The sequence below is a fragment of the Acanthisitta chloris genome, unplaced genomic scaffold (assembly GCF_000695815.1).
Source record: "Acanthisitta chloris isolate BGI_N310 unplaced genomic scaffold, ASM69581v1 scaffold14157, whole genome shotgun sequence".
NCBI lineage: Eukaryota > Metazoa > Chordata > Aves > Passeriformes > Acanthisittidae > Acanthisitta > Acanthisitta chloris.
The window spans coordinates 4799-28047 of NW_008683280.1; the positions used below are offsets into that span (position 1 = coordinate 4799).

The 23249-nt window shown below is 40.1% G+C and overlaps 1 protein-coding gene across 1 annotated transcript in view; it reads left to right on the plus strand.

The window, feature by feature from the left end:
• Positions 1-5943: 5943 nt before the first annotated feature.
• The window catches only part of TUB (tubby bipartite transcription factor), a gene marked incomplete at its 5' end in the record, with an annotated part of 17672 nt that continues 366 nt past the window's right edge, over positions 5944-23249 (plus strand). The window contains 9 exons of the mRNA XM_009078886.1: positions 5944-6111; positions 10025-10096; positions 11014-11135; positions 12010-12201; positions 12780-12892; positions 13940-14054; positions 19909-20007; positions 20406-20577; positions 23056-23249. The exon at positions 23056-23249 is cut by the window's right edge and continues 366 nt beyond it. Coding sequence (XP_009077134.1) covers positions 5944-6111; positions 10025-10096; positions 11014-11135; positions 12010-12201; positions 12780-12892; positions 13940-14054; positions 19909-20007; positions 20406-20577; positions 23056-23189 — 1187 coding nt within the window. The remainder of the gene's footprint in view (positions 6112-10024; positions 10097-11013; positions 11136-12009; positions 12202-12779; positions 12893-13939; positions 14055-19908; positions 20008-20405; positions 20578-23055) is intronic.

A 23249-nucleotide genomic window follows, 5' to 3' on the forward strand; every position in this document is an offset into this window, starting at 1 on the left:
CTCATGGGTATGACTTCTTTGTCAGATCAGTAACTAAGATGAGAAAATGTGGTTTTCTCTTCCAGAGACCTCCTGCCTGACCTTGGTCAGCTCTTCAGATCTTATTCACAAAGGGCTAAATCAGATTCTTGAAACTTAGTCTGTCAGCAGTATCGCCTGGCTTCATATGTCAAATTTGTGCTTTAAATGCTTTATAAAAAGAGAACAGGAGCTTCTGTATCCTGCAGTTCCTCATCTGTAAAGCAGGGACAGAAGTACTTGCTTTCTATGCTATGTTCCTTTCCTGATACATAGTCTCATTTGCCATTCAGTCACTGAGCTCAATGAGTTATCTCTGATGTACCATACATTTCTTTTCAGTTTCTTTCTTAGTTTGCAAATGTCCTTTAAGAAATTCTTAATTTATTGAAAGAGCTATTTCCAAATAAATTCGAAATCCATCTTTTCATGATGACCTAAGAGCAAAGAGAGTAAAGACTCTTTAAATAATCAGTTAATCATTCTTTCTTGTACTTGCAAGTTCATGTAAAAGAACCAAGAGGAAATGACATTTGCTGAAAATCTTTTTACAGCAAAATGTTTGCATGAATAAATACATGCAGAGAGGAACATGATGTTTGTAAATACAATTGGATTCTTTTTGTGCAAGACCCAATTACTGGGGATTCATGTAGTATATAATACTTTAGTAATGTTTTGGAGAGCTGGCTCACTATGCCTGTGCCTGTACTTGGCTACTGAGTAGTTTGTCACATATTTAATCTGTAACTAGTTCTTCAAGACTGCCATTGTGCATCATGCATGTTTGTCAGACAGCAAAACCTTTCCTCACGTTTGGTCTTGTGCTCATCTCTAAGTGGTGGCCACACATATCAGCTGCCTCTCTGAATTTTCCCTGGGCATCCATAGCTTGGTTGTATGTAGTAATTTCTTCTCATTTGACCTTCTCCCCCCACCCCTCTGCCATCTAAATTTTTAAAATTCTCTTTCTTAATTATCCTTTGAGCAATGAAATAATCAAAATTGTGTTTCTGGCCTATCCTCTTAAATTGTATTATTCTGCTATTACAGTGTCATTAAGACTGTGACATTTTTAGAATTTTCTTGAAGGGCTGTCCAGAAATACTCAATTTCTGCCTTATTTTGAGAGGAAATTCCATTCTGACCTATTCTGTTACAGATTCTGGGTTTAGACAGGACTTTTCAATGAACAGATGATCCAAGCCTTGTGTTCAGCATGACTGGTTTTGCCCTTGGTTTTCCACTTGCACGTAGGTTAGGAAATGTATTTCTTTTCTGCAAAGTAATTTTGAAGCTGAAACAAAAACGCATGATGTGCAAATGGATACCCAGAACTGTAATTGTAATGCTCTACTAGTGTTATTGTGCTATTGTAAACAACCTCTAGATCTGTAGGGCCGAGGAAAAGGGATTTACTTCAGGATCTGTAGTCTCCATCCCATGTAGCCTGTACTTGCTTAATTTGCCAGAAGAAATTTGATAACTACATCTAGTAGAACTGTGATGGCTCATCTATATTAATTTTAACATCTGTCTATAGGACATATCAAAATGGTTGGAAACTGTTCAGCAGAAAGCTGCTAGGGGTGTAGGATAGAGAAATCTATGCCTGGTGACCCTCCTGTAAAGAGATTTCCTTTTTTGCTGGATTGGAACAATTAAATAAGGTCTTGGCTTCTTGTCATCAAAGTGTATTTTCCTGTGAGACTGAATGTATTTTGGGTTGTTGGTCCATGCTTTAGAAGCTGAAGTTTCCAACAGGCATAATGGGATGCCAGAAAATAGGTGAAAACATGGATTTGTTTCTCATACATCATGAACACTAAGCAAAATTTTACTATTTTATTTATTTTCCAAGCTTTCAAGCAGTTCTCTTCTGTATTTGTCCTATACCTTTTTCTCTCTCCCTTCATTCCAGACCTGGATCTTGTGGTTTATTTTTCGATTTATTTAAAAATTTTTTGCGGAGTACAGATAGTTAATCTTAATTAATAATTAATATTAAGATTCTATCTAAATATCCTATACCTGAGATCAAAGTTCTGTTCCAGTAATGTGCTTTGAATTTCTTGGAATTTAGGTGAATTAATTTTATAAAAACGGAATTAAATGATTGTATTAGTTATAAAAACTCCATTAAAAAAACTGTGTGGTAGTTTAGATTACCAGCTTTTAAGAGTTTGGTACTGCCTGTTTATAAATATTGTCTTGAAGATTTTAGAGAATACAGACATACATAAATAGTAGTTTATAGGATGTAATATTATAGTTATAGGATGGTTTCCATCTGAGACATGATCATGTCAAAGTGTACCAGGCAGCCTTTACTGAAGGGACTGGGATTCTGAGTGTTGTTTCAATCTTCCTCTTTCCTCCCTGCCTTCCTTGACAGTTGCCTCTCAAAAACTCCCTTTTTAGCAGATATTCAAAAACATCTCAGGTTTTTTTCCTACCTGATTTTTGGGAAACACTAAAAAATGCTGAGAATAGCATAAATACTTTCTTTTTTGGCACAATTCACTCAGCTACCTTGCCTCTTTTGACCCTGTCTTTAAACTCAGAAATTTGATGAGTGATTTGTTTTATTATTACTTTGTTTTATTGGAGAACCATCCTTCTAGTAAGTGAATGGAAAGGAGTCAGTGAGGCAAAGAAATTGAGACCACTGGGAGAGACCCACCTTGAGTATCGTGATGACGTAAGCTTGAAAGTGTTTTCCAACATGGTGATGGTAAAGCTGCCTTTTGAACTATGACTCACAAAGATGCACTTATATGTCATTATATAGAAAGATGTGTATATATGCTTGCATTTAATACCATTTTACACATGCATGGAATGATAGAATCATCATAGAATCATCAAGGTTGGAAGAAACCTTCAAGATCACCAAGTCCAACTGTCAACCCAGCACTAGCAGTGTAACCCCTCAGCCCTAAACCATATCCTCCACTGCTGGATCCAGATGCCTCTTAAACACCTCCAGGGGTGGTGACTCCACCACCTCCCTGGGCAATTCTCTATTCCAGTGCCTGAACACCCTAATAGGGAAAATATTTTTCCTAGTATCTAATCTGACTCTCCCCTGTGTCAGTTCATGGCCATTCCCTCTAGTCCTCTCTCTGCAGCCATGGCAGGAGAGACCATCCCCCACCTCTCTACATACTCCTTTCAAGTAGTTGTAGAGAGCGATGAGGTCACCCCTGAGCCTCTCTAGACTGAACAAACCCAACTCCCTCAGCTCTTCATCAGATGACATGTTTTCCAGACCTTTTCTGAGCCTCGTTGCTCTTGACTGGACTCACTTTCTGCTGAACAGCTCTCGAGCCGCTTTTTCCCCAGCCTGTAGCACTGCATGAGGTTGCTGTGATCCAAATGCACGACCAGCAGTTCACCTTTTGCTCCTCATGCAGTTGTCCTATAGCCTCAAAGATAAATGCACAGACACAAAAATTAAATAGTTAATGCTGCATTTGCCATTAACCGTCTCCAGTGTTCTAATGCAGCAGAGGTTCTCTTTTTTTTTTTTAAACTTTTTTTTTTTTTAAATCCTCTCTGTCTGGCTGCATATTTCATTCCCTTAAATCTGCTCACCAGTGGAACCATTCATAGTGGTTAATAACACACTCTACCAGTGATGCACTCTTTGGAATACTGAAATTGATTTTTCTTCTCTAAAAGTGTGACCTGCCAATGTAGCCTTTGTCCTAATGCCTAATAATACACGATGTTCCTGACAGCATGGGTTGTGAGCACAGATGTTCTGCAGGCAGCTGAGAAAAGCAGCCTCAGTGCAATCTCTAATGCTGTCAAAGGCATTTTGTTTGCTGCAGATCAGTGTCTCCTTTGAAGAGGAATAATTAAGGTTCCTTCTGAAAAGGGTTCTTAAAATTAGGTTTGTCTCATCCAAAGCTTAATAAGGGGCTAGATAGATATCATGAGGTACAGACATCTTGCTAAACTAACAAATTCTGAATATTAAGGTAATAACCTTAGGCATCCACTTTAATGATTATGATTAATATTTTTAAGGCTGATAAAAACACTGCAGAGGATCTGAGCAGCTACCTGTTGGTTCTAGAGCACCTTTGGAGTAGTGCTTATCCTGAGATAACTTAGGAAAAATGTTATTCTCTTCACTGCCATATTATAGCGTAGGAAATGATACTGTTCATTCTGTATCATGCAGAGCTGCTTCTGAAATTGTCATCCTAGCAAGGTCACAGAGACATTTCCATGGACTTTATGTAGTTCTTCAAGGTTGGATGGACAGATTATTTATTTGTTGTTAGTTGTTGTTAGTTTTGCTGTACTTAATCAGAGTTTGCAGGGTTGGTGCAGAAATTGCCATGGTCTGTGCGATGCAGATGAATCAATAATTGCTTGTGGTCTTGAACTCTGTGAGTTTAACACTTCTGCAGTGTCAGACTGCATCTTGTTAGGCAGTTGCATAGCCAGTGCTGTTCCTGAGGGTGTGGACCACTCTCTTTTCACTTATGCTTCATATCGCAGTGACAGTGACAGCAGATATTGCAAAGTACAGTTAAGCATGCTAAATGTATAATCCAGGAGTCTTTTAATGCAAGTTGACAGCTGCTGGCAAAGCAGGATGAAATGGTATTCTTGGAGACTTCTGCTACAAATCACAGGCTGAAAAAAATCCCAATCCCTGCAGCTCCTTCTCACAGGATTTATTCAGTTCTGGTGTGAGGAGCACCATATTCCTTTACTGAACTAGCTCTTTGTAGTGCTTGCTAATTCTCCACAATGTTGCTTGTTTGTTAATAAAATTTTCACAACAGCAACAGTACAGAGCTTATGGTATTTGCTATATCTGTACATGATAATATTACAATTTCTACTGATGCAAAAGTGCATTTTTATATAGCTAATTTAGTAACAAAAATTTCATAACAGCAACTGTATACAGCTTATGCTATTTACTATATCTGTACGTGATAATATTGCAATTTTTACTGATGCAAAAGTGCATTTTTATATAGCTAATTTAGTAACATCTTACAGCACTATGTTTTAACTGGGAGCTGAAGTACATTTGCAATGTGATGCTTTAACTTGCTGTCCTGAAGAAAAAAAATGAAGTTGGCTTGTGATAAGAACACACCCCACCCTGTATTTTCTTTTTCTCTGTCTTCAGAGGTGATTTACAGCCTTAAGGTGGCAAATAGTTTCTTTCTGGCTGTGGTCAGAAGCCACAGAATCACTGTATGACTGGGGCTGGGGGGTGCCTCTGGGGACTGTTTAGAACCACATCCCTACTCAAAGCAGTTTGCCCAGGACCATGCCCCACCAGGATTTAGGCATCTCAGAGGATGGAGAATATGGAATAGGGAATATGCAATATCTTCTTTATAGTTTCAGTCTAATGTATTAACTATTTGGTAATTCACTAGCTCAAAAGGCTTGTTAATGTGCTTGCCCCTCTGTCGTATACACTGCTAGACCTACTTGTGAATTTTCCAGAATTTTGAAACTCTGAAGCATCATTTTGTAATATCAATGTTGTTTATTAGGGGATATGGCATAATCTCGGTCTCTGTTTCTGAACCAGTTGTGTGTCCTTATGAAAGTTTTGTTTTCTTTGTCAGTTCTCTCCAGTTAATTCCTTTTCTGTTTAGTTTTCAGCGTTTCTGGTGCATGGATGAGTCTGCTTTAGTGTAAGGAGGGCAACAGTGAAATCCTGATCTTCTCTTGGAGATTCTCTAGTGCAGTATTGGGAAGTAAGGTGCTTGCTTTGGAGGCTAGTTTAGTCTTGTTTAAGTCGAGAAATATTACTGAATGTGATCATGAACATCTGATCTCTTGTTCCTAGAAAATATGCTTTTTTTTGTGAGTAAGCAATTCTCTTTTCAGTAACTTCTTGAGACAAAAACAGCTAAGGCTTTTGCTGCTGTCTGACAGGGATTGATGGCCCAGCTGCTTTTCAAGATGATGTTCAGAAGATAGGAAGTCAAGTGCAGATTCTCACTGTTGGACAGTCTAGCCACGATGAAGATGATGGAGAGAAAGTGGCTAGTGGCCAACAACAGCAAAGCAAACAAGATCTTAGAACAGCAATGCAGAAAAAAGGTAAGTAGCCAAAGCTTCCTCCACATTCTCACTGCTTGTTTGATGTGTGTTGACTGCTTTTCCTATTCTTACTCAGCTCTAGCCTAAGCAGAGTGTGCTAGTTTGTGTTTCTTCTCCTTGAGCCTGTTAGTCTCTATTCTATTATCTAAATAAATAAATAAATAAATAAGAAATAATGAAGTTCTAATCCCAAGGAAAAAGAGCTTTCCAAGCTCTCAGAGTTATGGCTTTCTCATCTGCAGTGCAGTGCAGGGCACCAAGCAGATGCTAATGCTTACATCCATCTGTTCACATTTTTATATTGTACAACTCTAGAAATTACTTACTTGAGGGTTAAAAAAAGAACATGGAATAGCAGCATTCAAACTAGAATATTCATTTTAGTCGTGCTGTCAGTTACATATTGTTCATGTATTCATATGGTGTGTTCATGGTTGCAGAGGTGAAAAGTACAGCACTATGTATTCTACAGCATTTCCCACGCACAGTCCTCAAATGTTCTGGAATACTTTTTTTTTTCCTAGAGCCATGCATGCTTTGGGAGATAGATTGTGTATGTACACATTCATGCACCTGTCTCTTCCTTCCTGCACTGTCGTTATCTCTCATGAGACATTAACTGTAGGAAGGGAAAAAAAAGATTTCGAAATTCTCACAAAGCTTTTTCTGAAGACATTTGCTTCGGATTTGTTCTCCTTCAGTGTACAGCTTTTGAAGCAAAGATGGCTCAAGCCAAGTGTGCTCTGATGATTTAAGAATAAACTCTTTGTGTATAAAGAGCAAAATGTAAGTGCAAACTTGACTCGCGTAGAATAGACTATTCATACCTAAATGCTGCCTCTTGTCTGCAGAGGAGTTCTCACTAAGATTCATTTTTTCTGGGACGTTATCCTGCAGATGTGAGCAGCTTCAACTGAAATGGGCAGATTTTCTCCAAGTGAGGCATTTCCTGGGCATTTGAGTCACAGGGGTGTTGGGCACAGCTAACAAGTTCTGATCTGTGTGGTGATTGTGTTGCCTTAGACCATGGCCCAGAATATTTAATCATCAGGCACACTACTAATTGAAGCCGATTGACTTAAAAACTACCCACAGACTTCTCAAATTAGGTCACAGTGCTCAGATTTTGATGCTGGAGGACACTTCGAGTTTTGATATTTTTTTCCCCCAGGTTAACATATTTTTATTCTCCCCAAATTTTTGTTGATTTTTAATAGAAGCAACAAACTGAATTTTTTTTGTTCTGCTTTGGTTTTTTATATTCTTAAATATATGATATGACCTTTTCTACCAGGTCTTAGTGTACCCCTGGTCAGAATAGACACTGCTAAGAGTGAGTGACTAGTATGCTTCAAGTCAAGGCAGTGGGGGGGAAATGGGCACTTTTTTTTCAAGTGAGAATACTGAGGTGTATTTATTTTTATTCGCAGCAGAGCTATGCTGGGTAAGACATAAAGAAAGGTATTAAGACAAGACTGCAAATGTCAGCATCTCCTTAAATACTTTTACTATTTGTGTATGGTTTGCTGCTTGATTCCAGCAGAGGAGGCTTGCTAGAAAGTTTTGAGTATCCCAGGATTCATGGGGAACTTCATATAGAGATAAGGCTTTTTATGTGGATTCCCACTGCCACTTCCCTGCTTGTGGAATGTCCATATTGGGAATGACAGGTTATGGTCATAAACTGAGATAGGGGAGATTCAGATTAGATGTTAGGAAAAATGTTTTCCCTGTCAGGGTGTTCAGGCACTGGAATAGGTTGCCCAGGGAGGTGATGGAGTCACCATCCCTGAAGTGTTTAAGAGATGTTGGGATCTGGCACTGGAGAATATGGTTTAGAGTTCAGGGGTTACAGCCTATGTTTGAGGATTGCTCCCACAACATTGGTGCCAGGACAGAAGGATCTTCCTGCCATTACCCTTTACTGGCAGGTTAATGGTTGAACTTGATGATCTTAGAGGTCTCCTCCAACCTCGATGATTCTATGTTTCTACTGACATGTCACCATTAGTCTGAAAAGCATTTAGAATTGCTGTTTCCCATCAGTCTTTCTCTTGTATGAAATGGAAGCAAAAGAAAAGAACGCAGAGAGGAATGTTAACTGGCTTAATGGGAAAGGCTGAGTCCTGTCAGACAGCCCTGTTTTCTGTCTTTTCTGCTCTTTAGCGCTAACTTGGTGGAGAGAAACTTCTCTTAGCATGTGTCTCTGGTTCCCCAATGAGTCAAGTTCTGTTACGAGACAAGAGGTTATAGGCTACTGAGTGTGAAAAGAATATGCCACTGGCAAGAAAATGCCAAATGCTTTATTTGATTTCTCCATCTGTTGGAAATTGCCATACTAGAATGATTTTATTTTTCTTCCTGCAGGAAATATTCGTCCTTTTGATTTCCAAAGTGTTAATCTGTAGAGTTGCTCCCTGGCAAATGAGTCACTGGGACAGAGTCAGACTTCCATGAGTTTTAACACTGAATAACTAACATGTAATCCTCACATTTATCAGTTTCCAATATGTCTCTGTAAAGACTTGGACTGAGCAATTTGGTCTTAGCTCTTCTTCACCACTTCTTCTTCACAACTGTTTTGAGATTCAGGGAAGGAATAGATATAATTTCTGGATTCAAAACTAAAAGAGGAGCTATCTGAAGCATTCTTCCCCACAGGTCATGAGTGCAGACTTTTCTAAGTCTGACAGTAAAATATTGGTGGTGAAATAGTGAGCACAGGTGTAGAAATAAACTGATCAAGTCTGTGGATATGAAGTATGGCTTTACTGTGCAGCTGCCAGCTGAGGAGATGGACTGTCTCTATTAGCCATGCATAGAACATGGTTGCCATTATTAATAAATAATGTTCACGATTAATGAGTGTGTGATTAATAATGAGTGAGTTCTACAGGCTTTGAAAATATCTGTTGACCTGTGAACTCAGGCCTCCCCTGCATAAACAGATCCTACTGAAACTTTTTGCTGTCGTGCTCTGTGGTGTATGTCCACAGTGAGGGAACTGAAGAAGTGGATAATGAGACCTTTCACAGTGCAGCTGAACAGAATGCAAGCATTGCATATGCTTCTGGTTTACTTTTATGTACTTACTCTTACTGCTCTGGTGGTATTTCACTATCCAGTGTGTGTCTGGCATCAAAAGCTATTTTAAAGAGATATGCACTGAAGTTATTTGAAGCAGCAATAGTGTAAAAAAAAGTATTTTAATGCCTTTTTTGGTTCCAAAATTTGATCTGAAGAAAACCATTACTGAGTCGACATGTACTGTTTATATTTCTGTACATTAGTTTGGTTCAGTCACTGCTTGTTGCAGACCAACTTCGTGTTCCAGAAGTCTAAGCTGCATTAAAATCTCTGTGTGTGTCCTTGGAACTCCCAGGAAAACAGTTTAAAGAGCTTGATATCATCTTTTGATGATGAAGACACACTAGGCATAGAGATTCAGGTAGAATTTAGGCCATCTGAGTATGAATGCTTTTCCAATGTTACTGAATGAATATTTTGTAGAATGTGTGTATATCACTTATGTCAGTCAGGTTAGAGGGCTTGTTTTTTAATGTTAGAACTCAAAAGTAGGCCAAAATCCTACCAGGGTGCATCACATGCAAAAGGGTTTGTGGCACAACTGTTGAATGTGGGTGATGTTTTCTGAAGCTTCAGCTCTATGGTCCAGGGCTTTTTGACTTTATTCAAGGTACTAAAAAACATCACAGCAGGTATAAGTAGGTAGAAAGTGAATTTGATTGTGCAGTGCAGAAAGATAAAAAGTCCATAATTGATAATTAAAGTGGCAGCATTATGGCCCCATCCAGTAAGCCTGTAGCTCTGTGTGGAGTCCTCTTGCCAAGTTATGCTTGTCACTCAATTAAGGGTTTGCAGAATCAAACCCTTGGATTTTTTCCTTTCCCAGATCCCCATGCAAATACATCCTGGTCCTCTTCCACCTCCCAATCCAGTCTTGTTGCCCTGGATCATGTTCCTGGTAAGTACAGAAGGAAGAAGTTAATTATGCCCATGCTGCTTGGCTCTGGAAATCTGTGTGTCATTTATCCTTCTGCATTGGACTTATCAATAATGGGAATTCTGGACCAAGTGTTTTGGTTTTGGTTTTTTAGGGGTAAAATATAGTCTCTAACATGTGGAACATAGTTTGAACTTGAATGTCGGGTGGTCGGGAATGTCGGGAAGAATCATCTGCATGATACTTCTTGAAAAGCTAGGCCTGGCAAATGTCCCACCATTGATGCTTTTTGCTGCTGAGACCTATTTGATGTTCAAAGTTTTGTTTGCCTTTGAAATGTCTGAGGTTTTGCATTCTTGTAATGTCAAATTTTCAAGAGCTGTAAGGCAGTTCCTTTGGCCTGGGCTGATACTGTTCTTTACGTGAAATAAAGATGCATGAGAACATTTCCTTGATATGAATGTTTGTTCTCAGTCTAAGAGCTGTGCTCTTCAGCAGATCACATAGGAACTGTTAAAAGTGTGCTGCAAAAGGGCTTGTATTTTAATTGTTAAGTCTTCCAAGTGGCTGTGCTAGATTGTTCTCTCAGTTCCAATTTCAGGTTTAAGATTTGTGTTGTATTTGAAGCACTTGATTGACTGAAGATGATCTGAATTTAATTCCTAAATGGATATTTACTCCTGGGTAACCTGATCTTCTCTGTGGAGTGGAAACCATGATATTTCCTTTCTCTTTTACTTGAATGGTTTGGCTTTTCAGGGCAGGTGCTGTCTCACCCCTGTATTCATGCACTGCCTTGCACAGTGAACCTCCCTCACACACACCCTCACTCACCTGTGAGCTTAAGGGTGCAGCAGTATGATAAGTGATGTTTTACAGCAAGTATGGACAGCTTTAATGTATTAATATTTCATATAAGTGTGCTACTTTCTCCTCAGGCATTTCAAGTAGCATGAATTTTGATGAGGAAGAAGATGAGGAAGATGAAGACAGCTCCAGTTCTTCACAGTTAAACAGTAACACCCGGCCTGGTTCTGCCACGAGCAAGAAATCCAATAAGGTAAGGGGGGAGTTCCAAAGAAGGGGTATCCACACTGCTATGTACTGAGTGCAGTCAGGATAGGCCTGGCTTTCTTGTTCTGTTTTTAATATGCACTAGAGTATCTCCAAGGTGATTTAACTGTGATAACTCTCAGGGTTCACAGGAGCAAGCAGTGAGAATACTGTCTTGGAGAAAAGAATAGTAAATATTGTTTGAACTCGAATGAAGAGAAAGGTAAACAGTAAATATTTACCTTTCTACCTCTTGCAGGTGCTGAGAAGGATCTTTTGTTTGCGTTGACTTTTTTATGGGCATTTCCCCACCCTGTTCTAACTGCTAACATCCAAGCATAAAATAAGACTTCAGCTTGTTCAAATATTCTGAACCACAAGCTCTTGCTAAACCAGTTGATGGTGTCCCACTCTTTTATATACTGCACTGACTTCCCATCTTTGTTTTATCTCTATCTAGATTAAACTGTTTCTTCCTATTCCATTTCATCAAAGGCTGTCACTTTCCTTGAGTATGGTCTTTCTGAAGAACGGAGTGTGGTGAGATGGGAAGGTGTGAGCCAGGGTTTGCTGTGTAACTGTACAGCATTCTATCTGTGCAGCCACCCTATTCTGCTTTGCCAGATGTGTCTGTACCCTGAGCATCAGCTGCACAGGCAACTGCTCCCTGGGTCTGTGGTAGTCAAGAGCATGACCCATTGGAAGAGGTCCTTGGCATGACAAGCTGTCTTCAAGGCTGCTGAGGAACCAGAATGGGGAAGACAACATGTCCCTTGGGGTTTTTTTTATAAAAAGTGCAGCTTCTATCAAATGTCATTCCTTTGTACTTATAACCTTATGAATCAAAGTTAAGAGAACTTTAATTTTGCTTATTCTTTTAGGAAGCAGCCTCAGCCCCCAGTCCTTCCACAAATGAGCCTCTCATAGATGTCGATGACCTGGAGGAATTTGCCATAAGACCTGCTCCACAGGGTGTCACTGTCAAATGCAGAATCACAAGAGACAAGAAGGGAATGGACCGAGGGATGTACCCTACTTATTACCTCCACTTGGAAAGGGAGCATGGTAAAAAGGTCATAAAATAACTTGAATGGCATACCAGTTGCATCTCAATAATAAAAAAAAAAACCCTAAATAAATCTGAAGAAGTCTTACAAAGAAAATGTAATCTTATATTTTAAATGTATGTCACTTTCACTGACATCTGCCCTACAGTCTTCCAAAAGCAAAACAACAGTATCACTTTGTTCCATTGCCTTTCTTCTTATTTTTAATCTTTGGCCTTAAATAATCCATGCATGGCACCTTTATGTGACTGTCAGCAGTTGGGGCTCACTGTATTCTGTGGCCTGAAAAGCATCTACTTTCAATTCAACTGAAAGAGCCAGAGCAACTTAGAATTAAACATTTAACAAAATAGATCATATTTAATTATTTACACCATAAATAATGGAATGAGTGGTTGAGAAGTCATTTTCCCTTTCCAGATTTTTTTTCCTGGTTTTACTAAGTCCCAGGAGTCTTTCTGTTACATTTGCTAATGATGCTGGAAGACAGAAAAATTGCCTATGGTTTCTTTCTGATATCAAAGCAGGAAGTGGTGTGTGCTAACCCCTTTAGCATTCTAGAATATTTTTTTTGCTTTGCTTAGGTGTTTCTGTTAGCTGGAAGGAAACGAAAGAAGAGTAAAACCTCTAATTACCTCATCTCTATAGACCCAACTGACCTGTCTCGGGGTGGAGAGAGTTTTATTGGAAAACTGAGGTAAACAGTGATATGTCTTAAGAATTTTCTTGATATAATATATGGTTCATTCGGTATTAGAAAGTCTGTAAGCCACTATGACTTCTTAAGTAGAATCTTGATACATCATGTGATAATAGTCATGGAATAAAGATCACCAGTATCCAAGGCATGTTGTCAAAATGTCTAAAGTAATTACAGGATCACGTTTTATTAAAAGTCAGCAGGACTGCAGCTCTTAAATGCTCAAAGGCCAGATTCTCAGGGGTGTACAAGTACAACTTACCTTAATGGGATATTCAAAAGTGCATGAGTAGAGTGTGTCTAGCCTCTATTGATACAGATACCTTGGAATGGAAATTCTGTCTGTTACATAGTCTGAAAATCTCTTCGGTTTTGCCCTTTCCTTAAGATCCAAATTAGTTATTTACAGGTAGTGGAATTATTTCAGAACCAAATGTTTCTTTTCTGTCTGTCACCCCATGATACATCAGCCTGTTGTTGATACCTCTGTGGAGCCTCTTGGTGTATGCTTCGATCATCTGTACCTGTGGAAAAGGTCTGTGCGGATCTTGGAACTCCGCACACTATTTATTGCAGTGCAGACAGAATGAGGATAATGTGGTTTTAGTATGTTCCATGCTGTATTTTGCACTCCTTTCCAATGAAATAGGAAAGATTGATCTTGTATATTCTAATAAAGTTTAGTAGTCAGGTAAGAAAGCAGATAGTTTTGTAGAGAATAAGTGTATTTTAAAACCCAATCAAGCAAATAAAATAACCCCCCATGAGTCTTTCCTCATTGCTTCTTGAATTCACTAATTTGCAAGACATCATGAGAAGTCTTCATCATAATGATAAGGGACCTTTAGTATACTCTGCTGTACTGTACCTTTACATTTTTGTTATGGCTTTTAATCCAGGACTTGCCAATTATCTGGGATTAGAAATAACAACTCCCTCTACTCAATATTTGTCTTTCCTTTGGGGGCTACAGTGCATAAAGCATAGATGTCCTGGGCAGCATTACTGACAAATGGTGATTGGATTTTCCTTTTATTTTGATAGATCAAATCTTATGGGAACTAAGTTTACAGTTTATGACAATGGAGTAAATCCAATGAAAACAACATCAAGCCTGGAGGCGAGTACCCTGCGTCAGGAGCTAGCTGCTATTTGTTATGTAAGTACTACTCACAGGCAAAATGTGCAGGAAGAGCAGTTCAGTTTCTGAAACAGCACACTGAATTGCCTTCTCACTTATGATTATGTATATCAGCATTCATACTTTGATGTAATCAAGCAGCTGATCTCCACTAGAGAAACGAAGAAATTCAGTGGAAAGTAGAGGTGAAAAACGTTGTGCACTGAACAGGGTTGGCCAGGTCTTGCCTTTGGTCAGGTGTTAGAGCTTTTCCATAGCCCTCTGGCAGGGGTAGGATTCTACACAGCCTGCAGATGTCACCCAAGGAAGCCTCCTGAACTGCAAAGACTTGTGCACATGGCGTAACTGCTCTAAAGTATGATCGTTTGTTATGTCATTTTGTAGGAGGCCTCTCTGATCCAAAACATAGCAGCTGGACAGCTGGGTCTGCAGCAGCTGAGAGATTGGGTTAAAAACTCTAAAACTCCTTTTTACCCCCAAAAAATCCCAAACCAACTCTCCAAAAAAAAAGCAAAATTCACTTGAATGAGAGAAATCAGCCTCTTATAGCACAGTAAATAGCATTTGTCAGGAGCAAAGCAGACAGTCAAGGCTTGAAACACAGTTGCTGTTGTTTCATGATTACTTTATGACTAACAGTTTTGGTGAGAGTATTATTTCTGTTCAGAAATATCTGGATCCAAAAAAACCTCTTCCAGTCAAAATTGGTTTGTACACTGCTACAGAAAGCTTTCTGTTTTCACAAATAAATGACTTCTGTCAAAAACACTCAAGAAGCACTTTTCTGAAAATCTGGCAAGTCAAATGAAAACCAAGGATGCCTGAAAATCTGGCAGGTCAAAGTCAAGGCTTCCCAGCATATACCCTGTGTATGCACATAATGTGTTCCCAGAAGGGTCAGCATCAGGTTGTGGGGAGCAATGCAGCTGGAAGATTTCAGCACATGGATAAGAAAACAGAGACCCATCCTTTCCATGCTAAATGTGGAGCACACTGAAGTGGGGGCAGTATTGGCTGCCAGTGCTGCCTTTTCCTGCTGCTTAAGATGCAGTTTTCCTGTGAATGTAGTATAAACAGTGTATTTGTTCACATGTGCTGTTACTCAGGCACATGGCCTATGGTTGGAGACAGCCAGATGGACAGACACATACGTATATCCCTCCATTCCTGTTGGATTTGAAACTTGAGAATTTCAGAAAATCCAGCAAACAGGATTTAACAAGAGACTCCAGGATCTCATGTCAGTTTAGAGTTTGACTGAAGTTTCAGTAGGAACCTAGGAGACCCTACATGTTTAATAAAGGAAATTTTACTTGTTTATATAAAAGGGCTTTCCCTGAAGCCAGACAACTAATCATCTGGGGCAAACTGGAAATACAAGGAGCAAGGATAAATGGTTTTAAAAAAAATATATATATATATTTAAATTAGGCATTGCTTGTTTAAATCAACAACAATGATATTTGAATGACTAACATTAACAAATAAGTTGTCCTAGTCAGCAGAGGTAGTTAGAAGTGTGGGTGTTGGAAAGAACAGAACCATGGACAGTGTTTGGAGAATGTGGCTAAGCTGCTTTTATCATATCACCATAGAATATTAGGGGTTGGAATTGACCTTAGAGATCATCTAGTCCCAAACCCCCTGCCATGGGCAGGGACACCTCCCACCAGATGAGGGTGCTCAAGGCTTTAGCCAACCTGGCTTTGAACACTGCCAGGGTTGGGGCAGCCACTGCCTCCCTGGGCAACCTGTGCCAGTGTCTCACCACCCTCACAGGAAAAAACTTTTTCCTAATATCTAACCTAAACTTTCCTTCTACAATTTGAACTTGTTATCCCTTGTCCTATCATTGCAGTTCCTAATAAGGAGCCCCTCTTCAGCTCCTTTATAGGCCCCTTCAGATACTGAAAAGTTGCTCTGAGGTCTCCACACAACCTTCTCTTCTCCAGGCTCAACAGCCCCATCCTCCTCAGCCTGTCTTCGTAGGGGAGATGCTCCAGTCCTCTTAACAACTTTGCAGCCATTCTCTGGGCTTGCTCCAACAGTTCCATGTCCTTCTGTGTTCTAGGAACTGTTCCTAACAATTCCATATTCCTTTATGTCTGTTTGTAATCAGCAGTTTGAAACTTGTACATTTGTATTAAAAAATGGGTCATGCCATTGCTGTTTTGATACTAACAGAGAAAGGCAGCAGGCTTGCAGATGTGCTGTGGCCAGAGGACAAAGGAAATTGGAATAGTATTTCATTACTAGCTAGGTTTGCTAAAGTGAGATTACTGTTCCTGGGTGCAGCAGAACTTTCTGGCCAGAAAGAGCAGTACTGAAACACCCTTGTCCTAAGGCAGTCTTTTAATTCCTGCCTTGAGATTTTTTTTTTTCCTGCAGCAATAACTATAAAAACCAACACTTTGAAAGGACCACAATGCCTCTCACTGTCTCTCAGGTCATCCAATCAAGTACCCATGTGGAGAGCAAGCTGTACCTGCTTCCACCAACTTACTGAGCCTGACCTGCTGAATCATCTCAGCAGATCTAGTTTATACGGGCAGAAACTGCTGATGCATCTGTTGTTAACTGTGGGATGAATGTGTTGAGGACTCTCTTTGTAGAGCCCACCTTAGGGCATATTTCAAGCAACGGGAACAGTTAGTGCAAGGGCAGAGTTTCCTTAGGTGCCGTTAACCATTTTCACTCCAGCAGCTCCCAGCATATTAGCAAACCTGCAGCAGCACCTAATGGCTGATTGCAGAATTGCTTGGTAAAATTTACCAAGGAGCAGCAAGGTGAAACTTCCATTTGTACCAGGATTTTCTGTGCTGGATTCCTTTATATCCATAGTATCTCACAATTCGGTTTGTGTCTGAATACAAGGAAGAGCTTCTTTACTGTGCAGTCACTGAGCACTGAACAGATTGTCCAGAGAGGTTATGGATTTTCCCTCACTGGAGGTATTCAAGAACCTGGACACAATCCTGAGCCATGTGCTTTAGGGTGGCCCTGCTTGAATAGGGAGGTTGGACCAGATGACCCACTGTGATCCCTTCCAACCTGAACCACTCTGTGGTTCTGTCAGATTCCGCAGCCAGGGAGCTCAGTTGATATCCTGAGTGTGACTCTGGTTTCAGTAAAGCAACAAGACTTCGTGGTTCTACTCAGGCCTCAATTACTTTCATTGTGCTCTACTACTGTGAGTTCTGTGATTCTGGGCTTTCTGCAGAATGATAGTTTCTACAGAAAATATTAAGGACAAGGCACAGCTGTGTGAAACAAGCCCAGAAAGGGCAGTGGCTGAAAGAAAATTGGGGTAATGAAATTGTGAATCTCCTGGAAGCTGCTGGGATATACACCTTGCTGCTTTTATTGTGGCAGCTATTGCCACCAAAGCAAGATGTTTACATAATTTTTTGAAAGTGTGCAAGATTTTAAAAGCAGCCCTGGGGAGAGGCTCTGTGTTCTTTCTGTCCAGTTTATTGTGACACATTCTCACAGAGCAGCTGACTGAATGGGCTAAGGTTGAGTGCAGCTTCTGAGTAATACTGGGCCAAGTCCTTAGCTTATATAAATCATTGGTGTCCTGGTTGAGTCGATAGGGCTCTGCCAGTAAACAACATTTATTTTGTGTTCCTATGTAAACTAATACTATCAGTGGCATTAAAATGGTGTGAAATCAGAATTTGGCCCATGTTCCCATATTAATACCATTTATAGTCTTGAATTTACACACACAAAATAGTGGAGGAGTGAAATTAAAGGTAAGCAGGAAATAAGACAGGAGGTAAGGGAAATTAATTTTATTTGGATGCAGGTAGATTGGAAAGGTCTGCTTTTAATTACAGCTCCCTATTGTTTTCCTCATCTATTCCACATTTATGTAATTTCAGTTTGGTGCCATGATTTTAGCAAAAGGGTAGCATTTGCCAATACAATGTGTGATAACTGGTGGTGGTTGCAATGTGCAACTAGTAACCATTCTCTTATCATGTGGCAGTAGTACCAATTTAAGTGTTTCTGAGTAAATCCAAAGAATATAGCCCTCATTTTTTTCAGAGTGGCTTGTTGGGAGGGAAGTGATTCAGTAGTATTATTTAATTCTACCTTGAACAATGTCTTTAACCAGTCAGCATCTGAATTAATTATGTGTAGCATAATTGCAACTTAATAAGAAAAGCTTGTAAGGCATTGCAGAGAAGACTAAAATTGTCAGTAGTTAGTGGAAAATAAGCATAAGCATGGATCTTTTCCTAGAACTTGTCCTCTGCTGTACTGAGTCTCTACTACTTATAAAATCTGCTGTCAGTCATATTAGTTTTCATCTTGCCATGATGCAGAACCAAGTATGTGCTTCCAGCTGAACTGATAACATGTTCTACTTTGCCAAAGGATGTGGTACAAAAGAGGTAGAATCATCCCACTAATTTACAGGGTTAGGAAGATATATGAATATACGTGGATTGCTTCCAGAGTATTCAGTAAAATAACTCAGTGGTATTTTTCATGCATGCATGAAAATTTTTATTGAATTGTGGAAAATCTCCAGATGTTTTGCTGAAACAACTAAAGTTATTTCAAAGGTCTGATGGATGATAAAACTGCATGAGTAAATTTTAGGCAGGTATTTTCAGATGTTTTCAGTGAGTTGATATGCATGGATTTTCACTTGAAAAGCAGAGATGCTTTCAAAGTTTAGTGTTCCTTAAAATCAGGACACTTTGATTAAAAATATAAAAGTGAATGTGTCACTTCAAAATCTCCCAGTGGTAAAGCCACACCAGCTGGAGCCCAGGGGTGTCTGGTTCATGGCATCTTGTGGTATGTTGCTGGGAATAGCACCAATGGAAATGGCCTTCCTGAGATTCCTTAGTGTGTGTCCACAGCCTTTCACTTCAGAATGGCAGAGGGGGAAAAATGCACGCAACTGAAAATAAAGGTATTGTAAAACACGAGGAGATGGACTCTCAGAGGTGTCACTGTTTCATTTACTGGAGTTAATGCTAAAATCAGGTGTTACTGAGTGGATAGGAAAATACTGCCCTTTACTTTTTCAAAAGCTGATGATGACTTACTGAAATATTTGGCTCTAGTTGCTTCTGTAGGAGAAAAAAAAAAGGGTGTCAGATAAAAATAAGACTTTAGGCTGGTTTAGATCTTAATAGTTGTGTTTTGAGAGAATAGTGAAACACTGGAGTGCTTTTGTGAAAAGCTGGTCAGAAAAGAATCAGATCATGTTTAACGGAAGAACTAGTATTTTCCTTGGATTTATATTTGCTGCCCATGTAATTTCTTTACTTTCCCTGCCTTCATAACTAGAAAATTTGCCTTCATGTTAATGTGTTTGTTTTTAACCATCCTTGTCTCTAAGCATAAAATGTCTGAAAACTTTGAAAACCACAGCACTGCTAACAGATGCTCTTACTGGCAGCTTCTTCTTGTTTGCTTTTGTGCTGGCTCTGGAATAAATGGAGTTGGTCCCATGTATTTAATTTTGTCTCGCATCAAAATGTGTGACTGCATTTTATGATTTTTAAATTGCAGCTCCTTTATTTTGGGATCTAGCAATAGCCAACAATCTGTTTAATTCATATCCTTTTTTAACAAAGAGAGGGTTTTTTTTTGATGATATTAAGGTTCCTGGCTGCCAGTGCTAGGAGTGTTTTTGGAAACCTCTCTATTTCCATTTTTCCTATTGTTGGAAAGCTTAAATGTTTAAGACAAAGCTTAAATGTTTAGCAGTGCCAGTGAAGGTGGGAGTTTCAAGATGATTTTTGGCTTGACTAACTAGTAAGTTCCCCTCCTGCCACTATGTCTCTCTGTTGAAGAAATTAACTTTAAAAATAAAGAACATGATGAAATCTCTTCTAAATGTTTTTAGGAAACAAATGTCTTGGGGTTTAAAGGACCTCGTAAAATGAGTGTGATTGTACCAGGAATGAATATGGACCACGAAAGAGTTTCCATCAGACCACGAAATGTAAGTTCTACCATCAGCCAACAATAAAAATAACTTGAGTTCTTTTCCAGTTAGAGTTAGGGGGATTTATTTGCATTTCTGAAGTTTTAGAAGTAAAAAAAATGGTATTTGAACAATTGCAGAAAAATGGGTTGTGTGACTACTTCTGTCACTCACAAAAACACTACAAATAATAATGTATTTTGATAGCAAAATATACAACTAACATTTTGCAAACTGTGGACAGGACTTAAAAGCACATTCACTTTCAGATAGACTTCTCTGTTTCATTTGTTGATGGTGTTTTGGGTGACAGTTTAGTCTTGGCGCTCAGATTTATGAACTCTTTTCTTCTTTTTTCATGTATTTTTTGTCATGTGAGTATGGTAAACTGAAGTGTGTATCTGTGGTGTGTGCAGGAACATGAGACACTTCTTGCAAGATGGCAGAACAAAAATACAGAGAGTGTCATCGAGCTGCATAACAAAACACCAGTCTGGAATGATGACACCCAGTCCTATGTTTTAAATTTCCATGGTCGAGTCACACAGGCCTCAGTGAAAAACTTCCAAATAATTCATGATAATGATCGTAAGTAGAGCTCCCTGTCTGTAATGTGTAGGAACACTACTGCATGCACAGCATGGGAGGGATTCTGCTCTGATAGTTGTTACCTGAGCAGGTTTAATTGAGTTCTCTGGGTCCAGATTAATGCTGTTTTGACTTGAGGCCATGACATTGATGCAAGTTGGAGTGTTTAAATGCTTATGCTAGTGACAGAGGATTCTGCTATGTGCTATCTTAGTTTTCTCCAGTGGCTGCCCACCTTGTGAACTGAGCAACAGTTAGGAGTCATTTCTTCTCTCAGAGCTGCAGTACTTGCAGTCAGCAGGACTGTGGGGCAATGTCACTTTGCTCAAGTGTGTGTATCACACAGTCCTTGGGTATTTTTTGTTCTCTACTCCCCATACACTGCTCAGCTGGAAATAGCAACAGTCAGACCAGTCCCTCTGCACATCCACTGTGCCTTTACTAGTCTTTGTAGCATTAGCCCTACAGAACACCCTGACAATGTCTGGACAGCCCTTTGCACCATCACTAGGACATTACTGATGGGCTGCTTTCTGCCATCAGTGGCAGCTCTCTTTTTTTCTCAAGCCTGGGTACAATTACTGGATCTGGAGTAAAGGCAAGTGCTCAAGTGATATGGCACTGCCCCACTTTATGCTCACTTTAGGCATGCATAGTCACTGGGTGCTGGAGCACACTGGGCTATACCAGTGCCAATGCAGACTGCAGGGGAGTACTGGTCAATGGTGAAGTGGCTGTGCCAGTATCCGAGAGCAACACTGAAACAGAAACAGTGTATGCATTTGCTGCATTTTTAAAGATGAAACAGTTACATCTACTTCTTCAATTAAACAATTCCAATCGTGAATGAGGCTTAGATTTGCTCTTGCTGATAAAGAGCATAAAAGGGAAAAAATGTTGGGGAAGAATTTCTGAATATGCTACAGCAAAGAGGTATCATAGAATCATCAAGGTGGGAGGAGATGTTTATGATCATCAAACCCAACCTTTACAGCCACTCTGCTGCAACCCCTAAACCCTAAACCATATCCTCCAGCGACAGATTGAGATACCTCTTAAACACTTCCAGGGATGGTGACTCTACCACCTCCCAGGGCAACCTATTCCCGTGCCTGACCACCCTAACAGGGAAAACATTTTTCCTAACATCTAATCTGACTCTCTCCTGTCTCATTTTACAACCATTCCCTTTAGTCCTCTCCCTGCAGCCATGGCAGAAGAGACCAGTCCCCACCTCTCTACAATCCCCACCTCTCTATAATCCCCTTTCAGGCAGTTGTAGAGAGCCATGAGGTCACCCCTGAGCCTCTTCTCAGGGATAAACAAACTCAACTCCCTCAGCCCTTCCTCATACAACATGTGTTCTAGGCCTTTTCTGAGCATCATTGCCCTTGGCTGCACTTCCTTCAGCACCTCAATGTCCTTTTTAAAGTGAGGGGCCCAAAGCTGAACACAGCACTTGAGGTGTGACCTCACAAATGTGAAGTGGGATGATAGGCCTACTGGCTACAGGATTCTTACACTATTCCTCCAGGCCAAGATGCCATTGGCCTTCTTGGCTACCTGTGCACACTGTTGGCTCATATTGAGCCACTGCCACCAGCACTCCCAAGTCCCTTTCTGACAAACAACTCTTGAGTCACTCCTCCCCCAGCCTGCCGTGCTGCCTGGGGTTGTTGTGTCCCAAGTGCAGGACCAGCACTGAGCCTTATTGAACCTCATGCAGTTGCCCATCAATCAAGTGTTTCTGCAGAGCTTTCCTACCCTCAGGCAGATCCACACTCCCACCCAGCTTAGTGTCATCTGCAAATTTCCTGAGGGTGCACTCAATCTCCCCGTGTCCAGATCATCAATAAAAATGTTTAACAGGACCAGCCCCAATACTGAGCCCTGGGGAACACCACTACTAACTGGCCCCAGTTGGATTTAGCTCCCTTCACCACAACCCTCTGGGCCTGGCCATCCAGCTGGTCTTTTACCCATTGAAGAGTTTTCCCATCCAAGCCATGAGAAGCCATTTTTTCTAGAAGTATGCTGTGGGACACAGTAATTATGACTAATTCACAATCATGCCTTTTTTTCCCCCTGTTACCCTTGCTTGTCCACTTGCCTACAGTTAAGTGAGAATAGAATTAATTGGTTCTTGGTGCACACCAAACTTGGCACCACATCTGTATAACAGGTTTGAACATTCTATACAGAAGCAATTTTCTCTCCATGCTTGCAAAAAATACTTTTTATCTGTGTCATTTTTTTGGCAGTAACAAGTCTCACAACCCTTTATCAGTCAGGCTTTGTTTCTCCCTCTGATACCAGCACACCCATTTGCATGAATAAGTGTTGTGCAGTTTGATGAGTGACCATATTTTGTTTGTATTTCATTGAACTGGGTCAGAGGATGATGTTGAATGCATATTTATTTGGTAGGGGCTGCAAACAAAAGTAATGCTTTGTCATCTTTTATTACCTTTCTTGCAGCTGACTATATAGTGATGCAGTTTGGCCGCGTGGCTGAGGACGTGTTCACCATGGACTACAACTACCCGATGTGTGCGCTACAAGCCTTTGCTATTGCCCTTTCCAGTTTTGACAGCAAGCTGGCTTGTGAGTAAAGGGGCATGGGTGAGCATCCTCTCAAAGGAAGCAGTTTGCCATATGGTTCCCAATTCCTG